Genomic DNA, 19,384 nt, shown 5'->3' on the forward strand with positions numbered 1-19,384 from the left:
AGGAGCCATCCCCAGCGCCCGGGCCATCTTTGCTCCAATGGAGCCTTGGCTGCGGGAGGGGAGAGAGAGACAGAGAGGAAGGAGGGGGAGGGGTGGAGAAGCAAATGGGCGCTTCTCCTATGTGCCCTGGCCGGGAATCGAGCCCGGGTCCCCCGCACGCCAGGCTGACGCTCTACCGCTGAGCCAACCGGCCAGGGCCTCTTCTTAACTTTTTAAAAAACCAATTGATGAATGTAGATTCTTGTTGATGGTGGCTGGATTGAAGGTATGGGATCTGAGAGTAGGATTTTAGATGTCAGGCTTCCCTTTGATTCAAAACAAAGCTCATATTGTCTTAAGCCCTATGGGGTTAATTTTAGAGTAGTTTAAGTATAGGATGAGGCCATGGCTGCTAGTAGAGGGGCCAGGGTGCTGTTTTAGGCTGGATGTTTAGCAGTTACTATATGCTTCCATTCTGCAAGCTTTGTCCCTATGTATTACCTCTTAGTAGTCAAACTTTTATGTTGCAGATGAGAAAAACTAACCCAAACATCAACAACTGAGAGAGGGGTATCTCTGCAGATAGCTCCAGCAAAAGATCAGAAATAGATTTTGGTCAGACCTGGATCACGTATTTCTTCCTGAACCAGTCATGGTAGTCAGGGAGAATGCAATATTTTCATTGGCCTGTCCTTAGAGCCAAGGTGAGGGACAGTTCCCCAGAAGGAATTGTAGTGCTATTACCAAAATGGAGAAAAGTACCTAGCAAGATACTCAGAGGTTGCTACCAGGCCAGCCTTCCTGCAAATAATGAATGTAAACTCTGCACAAAACATCGGAGAAAAGAAACACTGTTTGAAGGTACTGGAGAATAACCAGAAGCAGGCAGTAACTGGACCAGAGGTGACGCCCAGAGGAAAGGGATGACACCGGTGAGTGTCCTACTTGTTTGTTGTCTTTAATGCCTTGTGGGCATTATGACACAGGTGCATCTTGGAAAAAAGCCACAGAGAAGGACTTCCAAATCTTTTAGTTTTACCCAAATGTCCATCAGCTGATGAATGGATAAACAGAATGAGGTGCATCCATACAATGGGATGTTATTCAGCTGTAAAGGAGGGAAGAACTGGTGGAGGCTACCACAGGGATGAATCTTGAAAACAGTATGCTAAGTGAAAGCAGCTGGACAGAAAAGGCTGCATATGGTAGGATTCTGTTATATGAACTGTCTAGAATGGCAAATCCACGGAGACATGAGGTAGAATACTGGCTGCTAGGGGCGGAGGGGAGGAGGGAATGGGGACTGACTGCTGATGAGGATGAAGTTTCTTACTGGGATGATGAAGATGTCCCGTAGTGGTGATGGTTACACAATCTTGTGAATATACGAAACATTTTTTAATTAAAAAAAATGAATTGACAACTTTAAAAGAGGCAATTATATGGTATGTGAACTATATCTATAATAAATAAGGCTGTTATTTTTTAAAATCTGCCAGATTTTTGAGCTAGACAAGCATGGGACATACTCCAGGAAACTCAGCTGAAGCTGAGAGACCTGTACCGATAGCAGCTGATGCCTGCCACGGGGAGGCATATTGGGGGTGTGAGTTCAGCTATCTTTAAAAATAAACAAACAGAAAGATCAAACTCTTGAGGAGAATATAGCAAAATCCAGAGTTTAGTATACTGTGTCTTTCACAATGTCCAGGGTACAATCCAAAATTGCTAGACACAGAAACAGGAAAATATGAGAAAAGGCAATCGATGGAGATCAACCCCAAGATAACCCAGTGTTGTTATTAACTGACAAGAATTTTAAAGCAGTTACTAAAACTGTGCTCAAGTATAAAAATATACTTGTAATAAGTGGACAGACAAGAAATCTCAGCAGAGAAATAGAACCAAATAGATATTCTAGAACAAAAATATCCAGTATCTGAAATGAAGGCTTTATTAGATGAGTTTAAGAGCATATTGGAATGACTAGATATTTATATGGATAACAAATACTATTGTCCTTTACTTTATACTAAAGATAGAAATTAATCTGAGACAGATCATAAACTTAAAAACTAAAACTATAAAATTTCTGGAAGAAAACAGAAGAGTATCTTTGTCACCTGGGGACACAGAAAGTAATAACGATGAATGAAAATAATTGGTAAGTTTAAAATTCTGCTAATCGGCCCTGGCAGGTTGCCTCAGTGGTAGAATGTTGGCCCAGGGTGTAGATGTCCTGGGTTCAATTCCCGGTCAGGGGACATAAGAGAAGCTATTATCTGCTTCTCCACGCCTTTCCTCCCCCTCCTGTCTCTCTCTCTCTTCACCTCCCACAGCCATGGCTGAATTGGTTCCAGCACATTGGCCCTGGGCGCTGAGGATGACTCCGGGGAGCCTCCGCCTTAGGTGCTAAAAATAGCTTGGTTGTGAGCATGGCCCCAGATGGGCAGAGCATCGGCCCCAGACTGGGGTTGCCAGATGGATCCCATCAGGGCACATAGGGGAGTCTGTCTCTCTATCTCCCCCAAAAATAATAAAAATAAACTCTGCTAACCAGCTTGACCCAGTGGTGTCACAGTGGCTGGAGCATTGACCTGGGATGCTGAGGATCCAGATACAAAACCCCAAGGTCACCACTTGAGCATGAGGTCATTCTGCTTGAGCCCAGAGATTGCTGGTTTAAAGCCCAAGGTAATTGGTTTGAGCCCAAGGTTACTGGCTTGAGCCCTCCAGTCAAGACACGCATGAGAAGCAATCAGTGAACCACTAAAAGCAACACAAGTACAAGTTGATGCTTCTTACCTCTCCTTTCCTGTCTCTGTCTCTCAAGAAAATTATAAAAATAATAATGATGATAATAAAACCCTGCTAATCAAAAGACACCACTAAGATGAATAGACAAGCCACAGACTAGGAGTAAGAATTTTCAAAATTCACATCTAACAAAAAACTTATTCTCTGGGCCCTGGCCGGTTGGCTCAGTGGTAGAGCGTCGGCCTGGCGTGCAGAAGTCCGGGTTCGATTCCCGGCCAGGGCACACAGGAGAAGCGCCCATTTGCTTCTCCACCCCTCCCCCTCTCCTTCCTCTCTGTCTCTCTCTTCCCCTCCCGCAGCGAGGCTCCATTGGAGCAAAGATGGCCCGGGCGCTGGGGATGGCTCCTTGGCCTCTGCCCCAGGCGCTGGAGTGGCTCTGGTCGCAACAGAGCGACGTCCTGGAGGTGCAGAGCATAGCCCCCTGGTGGGCAGACTGTCGCCCCCTGGTGGGTGTGCCGGGTGGATCCTGGTCGGGCGCATGCGGGAGTCTGTCTGACTGTCTCTCCCCGTTTCTGGCTTCAGAAAAATACAGAAAAACAAAACAAAAATAAAACAAAACTTATTCTCTGAATATATAACTATTAAAAGTCAATAATAAAAGACAACCTAATTTAAAAATGGGCACAAGACTTAACATATATGCCATAAAGGAAGCCAGACAAGCACATGAGAAAGTACTCAACATCTTAGTCACCAGAGAAGTATAAAGACTTTTAAATTTTATTACTGATTTTAGAGAGCAAGTAAGGGAGAGAGAGAGAGTGAGACAGAAACATCAATCTGTTTTTGTATGTGACCTCACCAGGGATCGAACCCATAGTCTTTGTGATCGGGACAAGGCTCTAACCACCCGAGCTGTCTGGCCAGGGTGCGCCAAGGAAGTAAAAATAAAACCACAATGAAGTACTTCTTCACACTGGCTAGGATGGCTGAAATTCTTTAAATAAAATAAAAATGGCAACACTGTATGTTGGCAAGGATATAGAGCAACTAGAAATCTATACATTGTTTTTGGGATGGTAAATGGTATAGCTACTCAGTTTCTTATAAAATTAAATATATACCTCTGACCTGAATATTTAGTCAAGAGAAGTGAACAGCCTGAAAAAGGAATCGCATAGGACTACTCCGAGCAGTTTTATATATAATAGCTCAAAACCTGGAAGAGCCCAGGCACCATTAAAAGATCTGGTTAGCCTGACCAGGCGGTAGCGCAGTGGATAGAGCATCGGACTGGGATGCAGAGGACCCAGGTTCAAGATCCCGAGGTCGCCAGTTTGAGTGCGGGCTCATCTGGTTTGAGCAAAAGCCCACCAGCTTGAACCCAAGGTCGCTGGCTCCAGCAAGGGGTTACTCGGTCTGCTGAAGGCCCATGGTCAAGGCACATATGAGAAGGCAATCAATGAACAACTAAGGTGTCGCAACGCGCAATGAAAAATTAATGATTGATGCTTCTCATCTCTCTCTGTTCCTGTCTGTCTGTCCCTGTCTATCCCTCTCTCTGACTCACTCTCTGTCTCTGTAAAAAAATAAATAAATAAATAAATGAAATAAAAAAAAAAGATCTGGTTAAAGAAACTTATCTAATTTCCCCATATTTAAGACGCACCCTAATTTGGGGGCCTGAAATTTGAAAAAATAAAATATAGTATATTACATAAAGTTATTTTTTCTTCATAAAGTTATTGAACTCAAGTTTTATTCATCATAAACTTTATACAACTCATCACTGTCAAAACTCCCATCCATTAGCTTGTCCTCACCTGTGCCTGATGACAAATCATTGACTTCATATATTGCCGTGTTCTCAGTTCCATCTGTGGCATTTGAAATGCCATAACCAGTGTATAAGACACACCCAGTTTTTAGACCCCAAATTTTTCAGGAAATGGTGCGCCTTATACGTGGGGAAATACGGTAATTTGTTCACACAATAGAATGCTCCTTGGCAGTAGGAAGGAACTAATTCCTGAGACATACAACATAGGTAAACCGCAAAAACATGTTAAGCAAAAGAACCCGGACGATACCTGGATGTCATGATTATATTTATATGAAGTTCTAGAACAGGCATAACTAATCTGTAGTAAAAAATATCAGAATAGTGGTTCCCTGTGTGGGTAGAAATAGATGGTGTGGCCTTCTAAGTCATAGGAAAGAAGAGTGCCAGGAGCCGAAAAGTGTACAGCGCCGACCCTTGCCCAGCGCGAATGCCTGAACCGTGCAGGGATTGCCTAGCCAGTCAGGGTTCGAGAATAATGGGAGCCGTGGACTCTGCAATTAGGTGGCTTGGGCTGCAAGCTTCCCAGCCAGCCGGGCGCTGGTGGCCTTTCCGTCGGGTGTGTTTGGGGTCAGGTGTGGTTCCAGTCCCCGCTACCTCGTTCGTACTGGCTTTGCCCCAGTGGGCATGGCATTCTCAGAGCAGAGAACCTGAGAAACCTTGGCTTCTCCTTAACGTGTGTTTTCTGAGAGAATCCAGGTTCGTAACTAACTGGATCTGGAGATAGCAGCGGTTTGTTGTAAAACCCTAAAATGAGGTGGTGCTCTGAGGCAGGGCACTGCCCAGTAGGCCAGGCGAGCCTCCAGAGTCTTGTCACTCATCTCAGCGCTTCAAAATCACTTCACATGGGATAGAAGCAAGGTGAGAAGACAGCATTTTAAAAGTCGCAAGTCACTTTATTTGTGTGGGGAGCCTGATAAATGGTAGAGGTGCTGCGTGTTGGAGGGCCTAGACACGTCCTTCAGAAACAGGGCCCCCTTTCCTCTGCTGCCTGCTGGTTGTGGCTGCAGGGTTAGGGCCTGCCTGGTTTGGTCTGTGACCTCCGCCTTCCCCTCCAGACCACCTGAGTCAGCTTCTTCACTTTGATTGGCTGAACATTGCAACTTCAAACTTGTGTGTGTCTCTGCAGCTACCATTTACAAAAGGTCTTAAGAATTACACACTTTTGGCCCTGGCTGGTTGGCTCAGCAGTAGAGCATCGGCCCGGCATGTGGAATTCCCAGGTTCGATTCCCAGTCAGGGCACACAGGAGAAACACCCTTCTGCTTCTCCATCCTTCCCCCTCTACTTTCTCTCTATCTCTTCCCCTCCCAAAGCCAAGGCTCCACTGGAGCAAAGTTGGCCCAGGTGCTGAGGACTCCACCTCAGGCGCTAGAATGGCTCCAGCCACAACAGAGCAACTCCCCAGAGGGGCAGAGCATCGCCCCCTAGTGGGCTTGCCGGGTGGATCTCAGTCAGGCGCATGCAGGAGTGTGTCTCACTGACTCCCGGCTTCTAACTTCAGAAAAATACACACACAAAAAAGACACTGTTTTCCTTGTATGTGCATGTGAGATCGTGAGATCACTGGGAAATAAATACCCAGTGTTCTTACTTAAGTATTAAAAGCATGAAATAATAAACTACTTTTTGGTATCTTTTTTTATACTCAGAAGCAATATTGGTTGCCTTTAGGGGTAGGACATATTGTTCTTCCTGAATTGTTTGAATATTTTTTACTCTGTACTTATATTATCTACTCAAAAAAAATACAGACTTTGGGTCCAATCACAATAAGACAGAGATGGGATGACACTGATAATATGAGAACCTGAGCTAATTCAGTGGCAGGTGTGGGAGAGAGGGCGCTGTATTTGGGATACGTTTCTGAGGCAAAAGCAATAGAATTGGAATGGAGATTGATCATGGAGATGGGCCAGGGGTGGGATTCAGGCAGTTAGCACCGATTCGGCAGAACTGATACCTAATTTTTTAGTTCGGTGAACCAGTTGTTAAGATGGCACTTGTAATCAGGGTTCCGTCTAAGGTGGGCACCTGGGCAGCTGTCCAAAGTGGACATCACACATTTACATTCCTTACTCTTGTTTACTGTTTATCTGCGCAACAGCGTATTCTAAGTGCCCGTAGTCATGTGCATTCTGTCCATGGGTGAAAAAAATGGCGTGAGGATGCCAGTCAAGAAGCAATATGGAAATAAATACCTTCAATAACAGTTTTATTGTTTTTTTATCAGCTATTATTTAACATTTTTTATTAGTATTTTAAAACTCTTTCTTATAACATAATCTAGTTTTGTGGACCTCTTTTATTGTTCTTACTTAAGTATTAAAAGCATGAAATAATAAACTACCTTTTGGTATCTTTTTTTATACTCAGAATGGTCATTAGGGCAGAGAACCAGTTGTTAAGTTATCCAAACCCCAGCGCTGAGATGGGCGCTTGGAGACGGGCAGGAAGGGGGAGTGAGGGCCTCCAGGATTCCCAGCTTGGGCAGCTGGCTGGACAGTGATGGGCGCCATTCAGCCACATCCGGAAGGCAGAGCGGTGCAGGACAGAGTGTCGGGTGTGTGAGGGGGCCTCTGGGTAGAGCTGTTGAGGTGGCAGGTGGACGTCTGCGTGGGAGCCCTGGAGAGAAGACAGGGCTGATGATGTTGATCTGGAAGTTCCGGGGTATGGGGCCGGAAGCCACCGACATGCTCAGGGTGTGCTCAGAGAATGAGGAGAGGATCCCTGGGTGACCGTCCCAGGCTTGGAGGAGGAGGGCTGCAGAAAGGCCAGCAGGTGCTTAGAGATATGGGGAGATGGGAGGCCTGGAGCCCAAAGCGCAGAGCTTTGGGAAGTGGCCTGTGGGCAGGTGGTGAGCGCAGCAGGAAGTTCCAGGAGCAAGCAGGCGATCACTGGGGACTGCGGGAGCACCAGGCTGGCGGGCTGAGGAGTGAGGGAGAGCAGAGGGAAGAATGGGGGGCACAGCACGCCTGCTCTGTGCTAGGTACGGGAGATAAGGTGATCCTTACCCTCAGAGACAAGTACACACAGAGGGAACTTAATGTGATTTACTAGGCACAGTGAGAGGGGCACAGGGAATTGTGGGAACACAGAAGGGTCACTTAACCCGCATGAGGATTAGTGGAGTAGGTGACTTGGTAGTAAACCAGGTCGAAGAGAATAAGTAGTTAAATCAGGTAGAGGACTAGGGGTGAACTGGTTGTAGGAAGAACATCCAGAGGGAACCACATGATCACAGGGCCCGGAGATAAGAAATTGCAGGGGCGCCTAGTAGGAAGTGGAGCGGGGCAGTACTGCTGAACTGTCGGATGTGAGGCAGACGGGAGCAGAGGCGCTGGGCCCAGGAGAGAGAGGGCTGGGAGCCTCTCCTGTGCCCTGCAGCCTCGCTGGTCTAACCTGTCCGTTAGTTCTGCTAGTTGTTCAGTGGCTGTGTGGGCTAGGCTTTTCTTCCACAAGGTCCTGTCGTCTGCAGGTGGAGATGGCTGTACTTCTTCCCTTCGGGTCTGGGTTATTTCATCTCGGTGTGTTGCCTATTTGCCCTAGCTAGAACCTCCCAGACAGTGTTGGCTTGTTCCTGACCTTGGGGGAAGCTTTCAGTCTGTCATCATTAAGTGTGTCGGCTGTGGGCGGTCACAGATGCCCTTTGCCTGGTTGAGGAAGTTCCCCTCTGTTCGTAGTTTGAGATTACCTTTTTAGCAAACAGAAGTAGAGATTTTAAGATGTAAATATTTAAATACATGGTGATTACTCTGTGTAGTGTAAATTTGATCTTTGTGGGTATGAGGATGTATTAATTGGATAACCTTTCTTTTTTTTTTTTTTTTTTTTTTTTTCATTTTTCTGAAGCTGGAAACAGGGAGAGACAGTCAGACAGACTCCCGCATGCGCCCGACCGGGATCCACCCGGCACGCCCACCATGGGGCGGTGCTCTGCCCCCCAGGGGGCCGATGCTCTGCCCATCCTGGGCGTCGCCATATTGCTACCAGAGCCACTCTAGCGCCTGAGGCAGAGGCCACAGAGCCATCCCCAGGGCCCGGGCCATCTTTGCTCCAGTGGAGCCTTGGCTGCGGGAGGGGAAGAGAGAGACAGAGAGGAAAGCGCGGCGGAGGGGTGGAGAAGCAAATGGGCGCTTCTCCTATGTGCCCTGGCCGGGAATCGAACCCGGGTCCTCCGCACGCTAGGCCGACGCTCTACCGCTGAGCCAACCGGCCAGGGCTGGATAACCTTTCTGAGAAGATAGGTCATCGTGCAAATTTTCAGCACCTGAAAAAAATTTTTTTCTTAACTTTATTTTTAGGCATATGACCACTTTTGCCTTGTTATACCTTACTCTTTGTATTACCTTTTATTGTCTTTATTTTTTTTCTAATTACCTTTTATTGCATTTTATTTTCATCAATACATTTATCTTTCCTTAAGTCAGATTTTTTTAGAAATTAATTTCTCTCCCTCTATTGTAAAAAAGTAACAGTGTGTCACTGTCCCTCCTGGGAGCATGCCCGAACTGTTCCCTTTCTCCTCTTCCCCTCTGCCCTTCTCTTCCCTTTTCCCCCCTTCTTTCCCCTCAAGCCCGCATCTCCTACACTTGCAACCAGGGGCCCAGCGGGCAGCGACAGCTGGTCCTGGGCTGACCCCCTGAACCTGTCCCCAAGGCCCCCTCTTCTCTGGCCTGTCTTTACCATGAGCAAGATCTATTGTTTGTGAATCTAGGTTAACACTCTTGGAATAAATTGTAAATCACCTTCAAGGGGGAAAACAAAAATGTAACAATGCTTTATGATGGGGAAAGTGTCTTTTCTGAATCCCCATTTTACAGATGTTTCTAAGTGGAGACCAGAACGCATAATGCATTTGCCAGCAGAGCTGGGGCTAGGGCGCGCTCCTCGGGAAGTTATGTAACAAGTACTCTTTGACTTGGTCGAACATACTGATTGCAGTGGGGTAGAATTCCAGGGCTCCTTTCTGCTTGGATGGCGTCCTAGGGCTGCTGTAACCAATGCTCACGATCACAGACGGGGTGGCTTACAACAGAAGTGTCCTCTCCCAGCTCTGGAATTCTGAAATCGCCTGGCCTGTGGTGGCGCAGTGGATAAAGCATCGACCCAGAATGCCGGGGTTGCCAGTTTGAAACCCTGGATTTGCCTTGAGAGTTCGGGGAATTGATGCTTCCTGCTTCTCCCTTCCTTCTCTCTCTCTTTTTCTCTCTAAAAGAAAATGAATAAGTAAAATCTAAAAAAAAACAAAAAAAATGAAGGAGAAGAATTTAAAAAGTGTTGGCTTGGTTCCAAAATCAAGAGTGGGCTCGTTCTCAGGAGCTCGGAGGGAGAATCAGCTCCATTCCTCCCCCAGCTTCTAGCGTGGCCGGCGGTGCTGGGCCGACCTTGGTTAGCCTCTGCCTCTGTCACGTGGCGTCTTCCCTCGGTGCCTGTGTCTCCACCTGGCGCTGTGTGTGTGTGTGTGTGTGTGTGTGTGTTTGTGTTTCTCCTTTTACAGGGACACCCAGTCCTGTTGGATTAAAAGCCCACCCCTGGCCCTGGCCGGTTGGCTCAGTGGTAAAGCGTCGGCCTGGCGTGCAGAAGTCCCGGGTTCGATTTCCGGCCAGGGCACACAGGAGAAACGCCTATCTGCTTCTCCACCCCTCCCCCTCTCCTTCTTCTCTGTCTCTCTCTTCCCCTCCCGCAGCCAAGGCTCCATTGGAGCAAAGATGGCCCGGGCGCTGGGGATGGCTCCTTGGCCTCTGCCCCAGGCGCTGGAGTGGCTCTGGTCGCGACAGAGTGACCCCCCGAGGGGCAGAGCATCACCCCCTGGTGGGCAGAGCGTGCTGGGTGGATCCCGGTCGGGCGCATGCGGGAGTCTGTCTGTCTCTCCCCGTTTCCAGCTTCAGAAAAATACCAAAAAAATAAATAAATAAATAAAAATAAAAGCCCACCCCTCCTCTAGTGTGTACTGATCGTAATTACATTTGCAAAGGTCACATTCACAGGTACCAGGGGTTAGGACTCTAGCATATTTTTTTGAGGACACAGTGTAACCATAAGAGCAACTAACAAGATTCTCTTCTGTCCCCCTTCACCCAGGCGCCGCATACACCATGGCTCTCGTGTCTGCTGATTCTCGCATTGCAGAGCTCCTCACAGAGCTCCACCAGCTGATCAAACAAACCCAGGTAAACAGCCTCCACCCTCCATTCCTGGAGGAGGACTTGGGCTGTGGTGCTGAGCTCGGAGGGGGGCGGGAGCTGTGTTCAGGAGGAGGGTGTGACTACCATTCCTCTAGGTTAAGCCATCATGTGCAGGATCACACGATTGTTTGTTTAATAACAGCTGTATTGAGATATAATTGATGTACCGTACAGGTCACCCACTTAAGTATATAGCGCGGCGGGTTTTAGTATGTTCAGATAGTTGTGCAGTTCTCACCGTGATCAGTGTCGGAAGATTTCCTTGCCTGACAAAAGTACCTTGTACCCATTAGCGGTCACTCCTGTTTCCTTCCACTCCTTGCCCGGGAAAACAGAGATACTCTTATCAGGCAAAATAGGCCAAGGGTTTAGAGATCATCTCTCAGAAGTTGGACAAGGGTCAAAGCTTTTTTGGAGCGTGCAGGGCCTGAAAACCCAGGCCCGCTGAGTTTGTCTCAATTGCATAGCCCTGGACCTTGACTCGGGCCTTCTTACCTAAGCAGAGCGGCCATACGTGAGCACCTGCTCTTAGCCTAGCAATTTACAGCACGGTGCAGCAGGAACATCAGTGTGGCCATGCCCTGCGTGTGGAGAAGCCAGTGGGGGCGGGGGGCCTGAGATAACTAGTCTGTGCTTAGAGCCGTTATATACATTTTCATACTGAACTGATCTGATGACTCATTCCCCCCTTCATCTACCACTCTCTGTACATTATGATAAATTTGTGAGAAGTATTTAGCATAGAAATCAGCCGATGGTTAGAAAAATCCAGTTCTTCCCCAGCTCACTCCTTTTCCGCAAGTTTTACCGTATTTCCCCATGTGTAAGACGCTCCCATGTATAAGACGCACCTTAATTTGGGGGCCCGAAATTTGAAAAAAATACATAAAGTTATTGAACTCAAGTTTTATTCATCATAAAATTCATACAATTCCTCATCACTGTCAAAACTCCCATCCGTTAGCTTGTCCTCATCTGTGTCTGATGACGAATCACTGTCTTCAACAAGAAGCACGAAAAAGCAGAAACACAAGTAAACAATCTACAACCACTGTCTAAGACGCACCCAGGTTGTAGACCTCAAATTTTTTGAAAAAAGGGTGCGTCTTCTACGTGGGGAATGAGATACATTCTGAGAACTCTGTGACTCAGTCTCCCGGGACACTGGTCAGCCGTGTCAGTGTTTTCACTTACTTACGTGAGGTAGATTGTTGTGGTTTTGATTGGTTTGCTTTTTTTTTTTTTTTTTTTTTTTTTGAGAGAGAGATGAGAAGCATCAACTGGTCGCTTCACTTTAGATGTTCGTAAGGTGGTTGAATCTTAACAATGCCAGTATGTGACCATGTTGAAGCATGGTCATGGTAAAATTCAGTTTCATTACAGAACAAATCAGTAAAAATTACAGAGCTATTCGTTATGTCTTCCCATCAGAATTGGCCCTGCCCACTTATCAGATATTGTTATGGGCAGGCTTTATTACAGTTGGCCACAATTCAGTTATTGCTGGGTTCCAAGTCCACTGGGGATGAAGCCAGTCACCCTGTGTCAATTCAGAGGCTTATGCTGAGACTAGTTCCCATCGTGCGCTGCTGTAGAGCAGGGCCCACCTCCCTCATACGGGAAAACGGGCGGGACCCCGTGTAAGGTCCTATCTCTGCTAACGGTACTTCAGGATCGGTCTTATTTTGATCAGCTCTTGGGTCAGGGGTAGTCATGGTGCGTCGCTATAACTTACGAGTGCCCCTAAGGGGCTTCCGTAGCTTGGGAGGTCCATAACACCCCATAGCTGAACCCCTGGGGGCTGAGCAGATGGTACAGAGAGCCATTGCCCTGTGGGCCAGGGTGCAGGGCCAGGGTGCAGCCTCTTTCTCAGCAGCAGAGGGGTGCTGGACTCACCCAGCGTTCCTTGTTGCGTTAGCCGGAACCACCTCACTCAAGAGTCATCATCTTTCCGGGGGCTGACTCCCACCTCTCCCCTCCCTCTGGCTAGGGAGCTCCCTTCGGTCTGGGTTTCTTTTGTTGACACATCTTTTCCCCTGGAATGCTGCTGCTTATCGAAAGTGAGCTTAGCTTGTCCCACAGCGCACACACCCTCTTCTGTCTGTGGGCCAGGGTTGCTCACTCCGCCTTGCATCTTGTCACCATCGTGACCGATGGCCGTGGTGCAGTTAGGATACACATTTTGTACGCGGAAATGCTGGGCGCTCCCTTCTAGGGTTAGGTGAGTGGTAGTTCCATCTGGATGTAATTTGACCTGCATGTATCAATCAGCCTTCCAGAGCCTTCCTCGTCTCAGGGTGGGGCTGTTCCCCAGGGACATGGAGCGTGTAGTGCCCCGTGCTTTAATCCAAGCAGAAACCCGTTTTCCCCCTATTATTAATAGCTTTTCATTCACAAAATCAAGGGTGATACGTGTTTGTGCATAGCACAGCGCGGCTCGTGGGGCACACGGCGCCGTATTTTATTCTGCCTCTCAGTGTGCCTTCGTCCACGTTCACAGTTACAGTCTGTATAGATCAGCTTATAGATCAGTCCGCCGAGAGCCGTGCACTCGATGGAGCAGTTCCCGGAAATTCCTTCCTGAACGATAGCCTTTGTGGGCTGTAACCTGGAAACTGAGAGTCAGGAGATACGGACACACGTATTCCTAAGTGAGAGAACCCAGTCTGAGAGCTTCTGGACTGGATGATTCCAGCAAAGACGTTCTGGAAAAGGCAGAGCGAGAGTGTGAATGGTAAAGGCCTCGGAGGGAGGGGAGGGGCCAGGGGGAGCGCAGGAGACTGTCAGAGAAGTAAAACTATTCTGCATGATTCTGTAATTTGACATTATACAGTTGTCAATCTGTGGAATGTACAACACAGAAAGTGGACCTTAATATGATCAGTGGACTTGAGTTAATAATTATCAGTATTGGTTAATAATTGTAATGAATGTACCACACTAATAGAAGGTGTTAATAAGGTGAAACTGTGTAAGGCAGTGGTACCCAACCCCCGGGCCGCGGACTGGTACTGATCCGTGGGCCATTTGGTACCGGTTTCAGAGAAAGAATAAATAACTTACATTATTTCTGTTTTATTTATATTTAAGTCTGAACAATGTTTTATTTTTAAAAAATGACCAGATTCCCTCTGTTACATCCATCTAAGACTCACTCTTGACGCTTGTCTCGTAAGCTTGACAATTATATTTAAAAATACCACAGTTTTTATGCCGGTTGCATAATTTTATTTTGTGCATTTATCCTTCCCACTCTAAAGGCCGGTCTGTGAAAATATGTTCTGACATTAAACCGGTCTGTGGTCCAAAAAAGGTTGGGGACCACTGGTGTAAGGGAAAGCAAGTAGTGTATGGGAACTCTCTATGTTATCTGTTCAGTTTCTCTGTAAACCTAAAACTGCTCTGAGTGTAGTTTACTAATAAAAATTTAAAGCTGAAAAAAAAGAAGGCCCACCTGATCGGCGGTGGGCCCGGAACGCTGAGGTTGTCGGCTTAAGCGTGGGCTCATTGACATCCCCAGGTCACCATCCTGACCCCAAAGATCGCTGGCGCCAATCCAAGGTCGCTGGCCGGGTCCTAGTCAGGGCAGGCGTACAGGAAGCAATCAATGGAACAATGGCGCAGCTGAGTGGAACAGCGAGTTGATGCTTCTCTCTCTTTTTATGTCTCTCACTCTCTCCTCCCCCTGCTTCCCAAATCAGTGGCAAACATTTTTTGAAAAAGAAGAAAATACTGGCACGTTCCTAGAATTCCATTCAGTCCAGCAGTTGGCCAGTTCATCATCATCCCATGTAACCAGAATGTCTCTCAGCGGGTGCCACTCAGGACTGCAGGCTCCCATTTGACTGTGTCAGGTTCTTAAAGCAGGGGTGGTCTTGAAAAGATGGCTTCACCCTTTTGGGCATCTGGTATAACTGAGTTAAGAGCCAGTATGTTTTTGTTGTCGTTTTGGAGCGGGGGCGGGGGAGAGAGAGGAGAAGGATCGGAGCATCAACTCATAGTTGCAGTCCCTTAGTTGGTATATGCCTTGACCCTGGGGGCTCCAGTGGAGCCAGCAACCTTTGGGCTCAAGCCAGTGACCTTGGGGGTCATGGCTATGATCCCAGGCTCAAGCCGGCAACCCCACGCTCAAGCTGGCGACCTTAGGGTTAGAACCTGTGCCCTCAGCATCCCAGGTCGACACTCCATCCACTGGATCACCACCTGGTCAGGCTGCATATGAATTTTAGAATAAACTTGTCAGTTTCTACAAAGAAGTCAGCTGGAATTTTGATGGGGACTGTATTGACTTTGTAGAGCAATTTGTCTTTTCTGATGGAGAGTCAGAATCTAAAAATTGTTATTTAACTTCAATGCCTTGTATAATGCTTTGTATCAGTCAAGGGGTAAAACCTCCTTTTGAACTGGTCCTGACTTTGGATCTGGAAAATGAGGGCCGTACTCGTGGGCCCTCTGGCCTGGGGAGCAGGGAGCCACAGCAGGAGGAGGGCCTGCCCTCGAAGCCTGTTGGCCTCACCCTTGCAGGAGGAGCGGTCGCGGAGCGAGCACAACCTGGTGAACATCCAGAAGACGCACGAGCGGATGCAGACGGAGAACAAGAGTGAGTGCTGGCTGGGGGCCCCGGGCACTCGCTGCTGCCTCTTCAGAGGAGACTGTGCATGCATCTGCATCATCCAAAATGAGCTGCTTCTTAGGCCAGGGGACACTTTTCCCTTAGACTGGGTGACCTGAGGTGACCTAGGAGGCAGATAACAGACTGCCTAGCACTAAGGAACCCGAAAGTCCCCAACTGTAGGGCTGGGAAAGTCAGTGAAAGGAAGCTGCATGTGGGGAACCGCCCCAGAGCACACGAGCACCCGGGTTAGCTGGTGTTGTCTGGAGAGAGCTTCCCTCCCAGGGTGCCCCGGGGCCCCCAGCCTTGTCTCCAGCTTGAGCAGCTTTGAGAGTTTTCTGTTTTCCCACGTGCCGAGAAATAGTCTCTGTGTGTATCATGCTATGGCAAAGGTGGGAAATGTAGTGATGGTATTTGTACCATGTAAAGAGGTGAACTCACAGGACATGGGGTTCAAGTGCCTCGGAGAGCACTTCGGAGCCAGTAAAGCTCATACCGTGGTCCACGGCTTCTCTGTGCCTCCCAGGGTCTGATTCCGGTGTACAGGACGCAGCGCCCCAAACTGGCAGCCGCCCCTCGCCCACACCTCTCTCTCCCTGTGCTTACTCTGTAGTCTCTCCCTACTACCGGACAAAGCTGCGCGGCCTCTACACCACCGCTAAAGCCGACGCAGAGGCCGAGTGCAAGTGAGTACCGTCCCGCCCTGCTGCGGCCTCCCCTTCCTCACCTACGTGGGTTGCAGGAACCTGTGGACCGTGGCCCTGGCCTGCCTCTCCTGTCAGGCAGGGGCGGGGCCGGGGCAGGGCCCGCCCTCTCTGGAGCCCACTCAGGGCCACCTCTTCCCTAGGCCTGCTGTTTTATAGATGCAGCAAGGCCAGGGTCACCTCCTAGCACTGCCATTTACCAGTCATGTGACCTTGGGTGGTCACTTCAGCTGAGAAGCAGTTGCTTCATCATTAAAATAGGGGTAAGCCAGGCCCTGGCCAGCTGGCTCAGTGGATAGAGCATCGGCCCCACGTATGGATGTCCCAGATTTGATTACCCGTCAGACATATGAGAAGCAACGATCTGCTTCTCTCCCACTCTGTGTCCTCCTCTCACTCTTCCCCTCCTGCAGCCAGTGGCTCGATGGGTTCAAGCATTGGCCTTGGGTGCTGAGGATGGCGTGTTGGGTCCCAGCATGTCAGTTTCAGGTGCTAAAAATTGCTCACTTGATTCGAGCATTGGCCCCAGATGTGGGGTTGCCAGGTGGATCCTGGTCAGGGTGCATGCAGGAGTCTATCACTCCCCCTCTCACTTAAAAAAAAAGAAATAAAATAGGGATAAGCCTGACCTGTTGTGGTGCAGTAGATAAAGCATTGACCTGGAGCACTGAAGTCACTGGTTCAAAACCCCAGGCTTGCCTGGTCGAGGCACATATGAGAAGCAACTATGAGTTGATGCGTCTTATTCCTCCTCCCTCCCTTTTTCTCTCTCCCCCCTCTCTAAAATCTATAAAATCTAAAAAAAAAAAAACTTTTCAATTTACCTTTAAAAATAAATTAATTTTTTTAAAAATAGGGATAATAGCTACCTATAGAATTGTCAATATAAAATGAGATAATGCATAGGAAGTGCCTAAGACTAGTTAGTGTTTTTCAAATTCTTTTGACCGTAATTTGCATTAGGGAATACATTCTCTGTTGTGACAATAATAACAACATAACTCTGTGTGGCCTTCCTCTGTGCCAGGTGCTATTCCATATATTTTCTATATTTACCTCATTTAATCCTTAGAGCAATACTGAAATGGGGGTCACCCTCTTTTAACAGATGAGGAAACTGAAACACCAAGGGGTGATGTAATCTGCTAGAAGTCAACTAGTAAGCTGGCAGCCCAGTTTTAAACCCAGCGCCATATTCTTTAACACCGTGCTAGAATGGTGTGACTCCAGAGGGTGCCTTCCCACAGAATACATTTATTTTATATGTACATATGTCACAGAATTGGGACCAGAAGTATAGTTTTTACTGTTACTATTATATAGTATCTCCTGTTTTATTTATTTTTTTAAATGCTGGTTGTTGCCCGAGAAATTAGTTTCACAACTCACTAATAGGTCATAGCCTACAGTTTACACAGTGCTGCCCTGCACATGTGGGTGACACAGCTAACACGCGGAGTTCGGGTTGCGGCCACACACACGCCAGAATTGGTGCCTTAAGCAGAACGGGGGCTCCGGGGGCTCCCTGGCCTCCCGTCTGGCTCTTCCCTGGGCTCGTGAGCCTCTGTTTTCTTAGCCTGCCGTCAGTCCTTCTGCAGACCTGTGCTGGTGCTCCCCTGCCCCTGGCTCTTCCCTGGGCTCGTGAGCCTCTGTTTTCTTAGCCCGCCGTCAGTCCTTCTGCAGACCTGTGCTGGTGCTCCCCTGGCCCTGGCTCTTCCCTGGGCTCGTGAGCCTCTGTTTTCTTAGCCTGCCGTCAGTCCTTCTGCAGACCTGTGCTGGTGCTCCCCTGCCCCTGGCTCTTCCCTGGGCTCGTGAGCCTCTGTTTTCTTAGCCTGCCGTCAGTCCTTCTGCAGACCTGTGCTGGTGCTCCCCTGCCCCTGGCTCTTCCCTGGGCTCGTGAGCCTCTGTTTTCTTAGCCTGCCGTCAGTCCTTCTGCAGACCTGTGCTGGTGCTCCCCTGCCCCTGGCTCTGGGCAGTCCCCATACAGAGACACAGGATGGGAAGGGTCCCGCCTTCGAGGGCACGCAGTCCAAAAAGGAAAGCTTACAGGACAGTGGAGTTGGTGGGCCAGCAGAGATGGGGCTCACCGGGCCTGGGGACCAGGGACGGCCTCGAGGAGGAGTGGGTTAGGGTTAGGGATCAGGCAGATGGGGCAGAGGATGGAGTGTGCAGAGGCCACGGAGGGGGCCTGTGGGCACGTGCATTTGGGGACTGAGAACTAGTCCTGTGCGGCTGGGGAAGGGGGCAGGAATGCGGGGAGCCCCCAGTACCTGGGCTTGATCTGGAGGTGCCAGGGAGCCAGTGAAGACGGGAAGGCAGGAGGAAAGGCCCCGGCTGCCGCGGGGAGGGCAGACTGGGTGAGGTGGAGGGCTGGTTAGACCAGGCAAGAGGTGCTGACCAAGTGGGGCCCAGACGGTGGTGGTGGGGACGGAGCAGCGAGTGGCTTCAGTGGCAGTTTCTGAGATCAAACTGGGGGCCAGTTGGGAGCAGAGAAGTTGAAGGCTCCAAGGTTGTTAGCTTGGACAAATGGAGCTGGTGGGGCTTCCTTTGCCCGGTTGGGGAGCAGAACAAAGGGTGGGCGGACCTGGGGGGAGGAGACCGTGAATTTTGGTTGGAGGTGTTGCCTCCTTGGTGCCCAGTCACTCTTTCCTGCCCCATCTTCTCCCTGATTTGCAGATTTCTCCTCAGGCCATAGTCCGACCCTTCCCCAGACCCCAGGGCTGGACTTTGGCTTGCATAAGGCAGAGAGACGCATGCTCATTTGAGAGAGGAAGGCAAACTGTCCCTTCCCAGCTTAACTGCTGATGAAGGGAAGTGGCAGCTTCTGAAACCAGTCGGGTGTGAGCTCTGCCAGGGCATTGACTCCCCCAGACTTCAGCTTGTTTCATAACTGCAGGTGCCACCTCTTCCCGCTCTGCTGCGGTTCCCCCTACAGACTCTCAGACGTGCGTCTGCTTATTCATTGGCTAAACCTGAGCAAGGCCTCCTCCTGGGCACCTGGTGCCCTGCCGGGCATGGGACAATGGGCTAGGTAGTGAGGACACCCGCCCTGCCTGCAGGGGGCTCCCAGCCTGGGCAGCAAGGGCACACTCACGCGTTCTCTGGCACTGGTGCGGTGGCCGCAACACGCGCCCAGCTCGCTTTCTAAGTAGGGAATTAAGACCATCTGGAAACCGAAGAGGTGCCAAGAGCCAGCCTCTAGAACCAGCCCAAGTCCCGAGGCATTGCTTTTCCTGTCAGAGCTCCCTCCCATATCCCGGTAGGAGACAGGTAGCCATTCCCAGGTGGGAGCAAGTGATTTACC

The 19,384-nt window shown here is 49.1% G+C and overlaps 1 protein-coding gene across 5 annotated transcripts in view; it reads left to right on the forward strand.

Annotated features, from left to right (window-relative positions):
* SGF29 (SAGA complex associated factor 29) overlaps nt 1-19,384 on the forward strand; it is a 29,186-nt gene that overhangs the window by 3,266 nt on the left and 6,536 nt on the right. For 2 of the 5 annotated variants that reach the window (XM_066383185.1, XM_066383188.1), the window contains exons 2-4: nt 10,661-10,749; nt 15,289-15,364; nt 15,903-16,062. In XM_066383185.1, coding sequence (XP_066239282.1) covers nt 10,675-10,749; nt 15,289-15,364; nt 15,903-16,062 — 311 coding nt within the window. In that variant the 5' untranslated portion in view covers nt 10,661-10,674. Of the gene's footprint in view, nt 1-10,543; nt 10,567-10,660; nt 10,750-15,288; nt 15,365-15,902; nt 16,063-19,384 lie in introns of those variants that run through there. The other 3 variants (XM_066383187.1, XM_066383189.1, XM_066383186.1) reach the window with 2 other exon arrangements.

This window comes from Saccopteryx leptura, chromosome 4 (genome assembly GCF_036850995.1).
Source record: "Saccopteryx leptura isolate mSacLep1 chromosome 4, mSacLep1_pri_phased_curated, whole genome shotgun sequence".
NCBI classification, from domain to species: domain Eukaryota; kingdom Metazoa; phylum Chordata; class Mammalia; order Chiroptera; family Emballonuridae; genus Saccopteryx; species Saccopteryx leptura.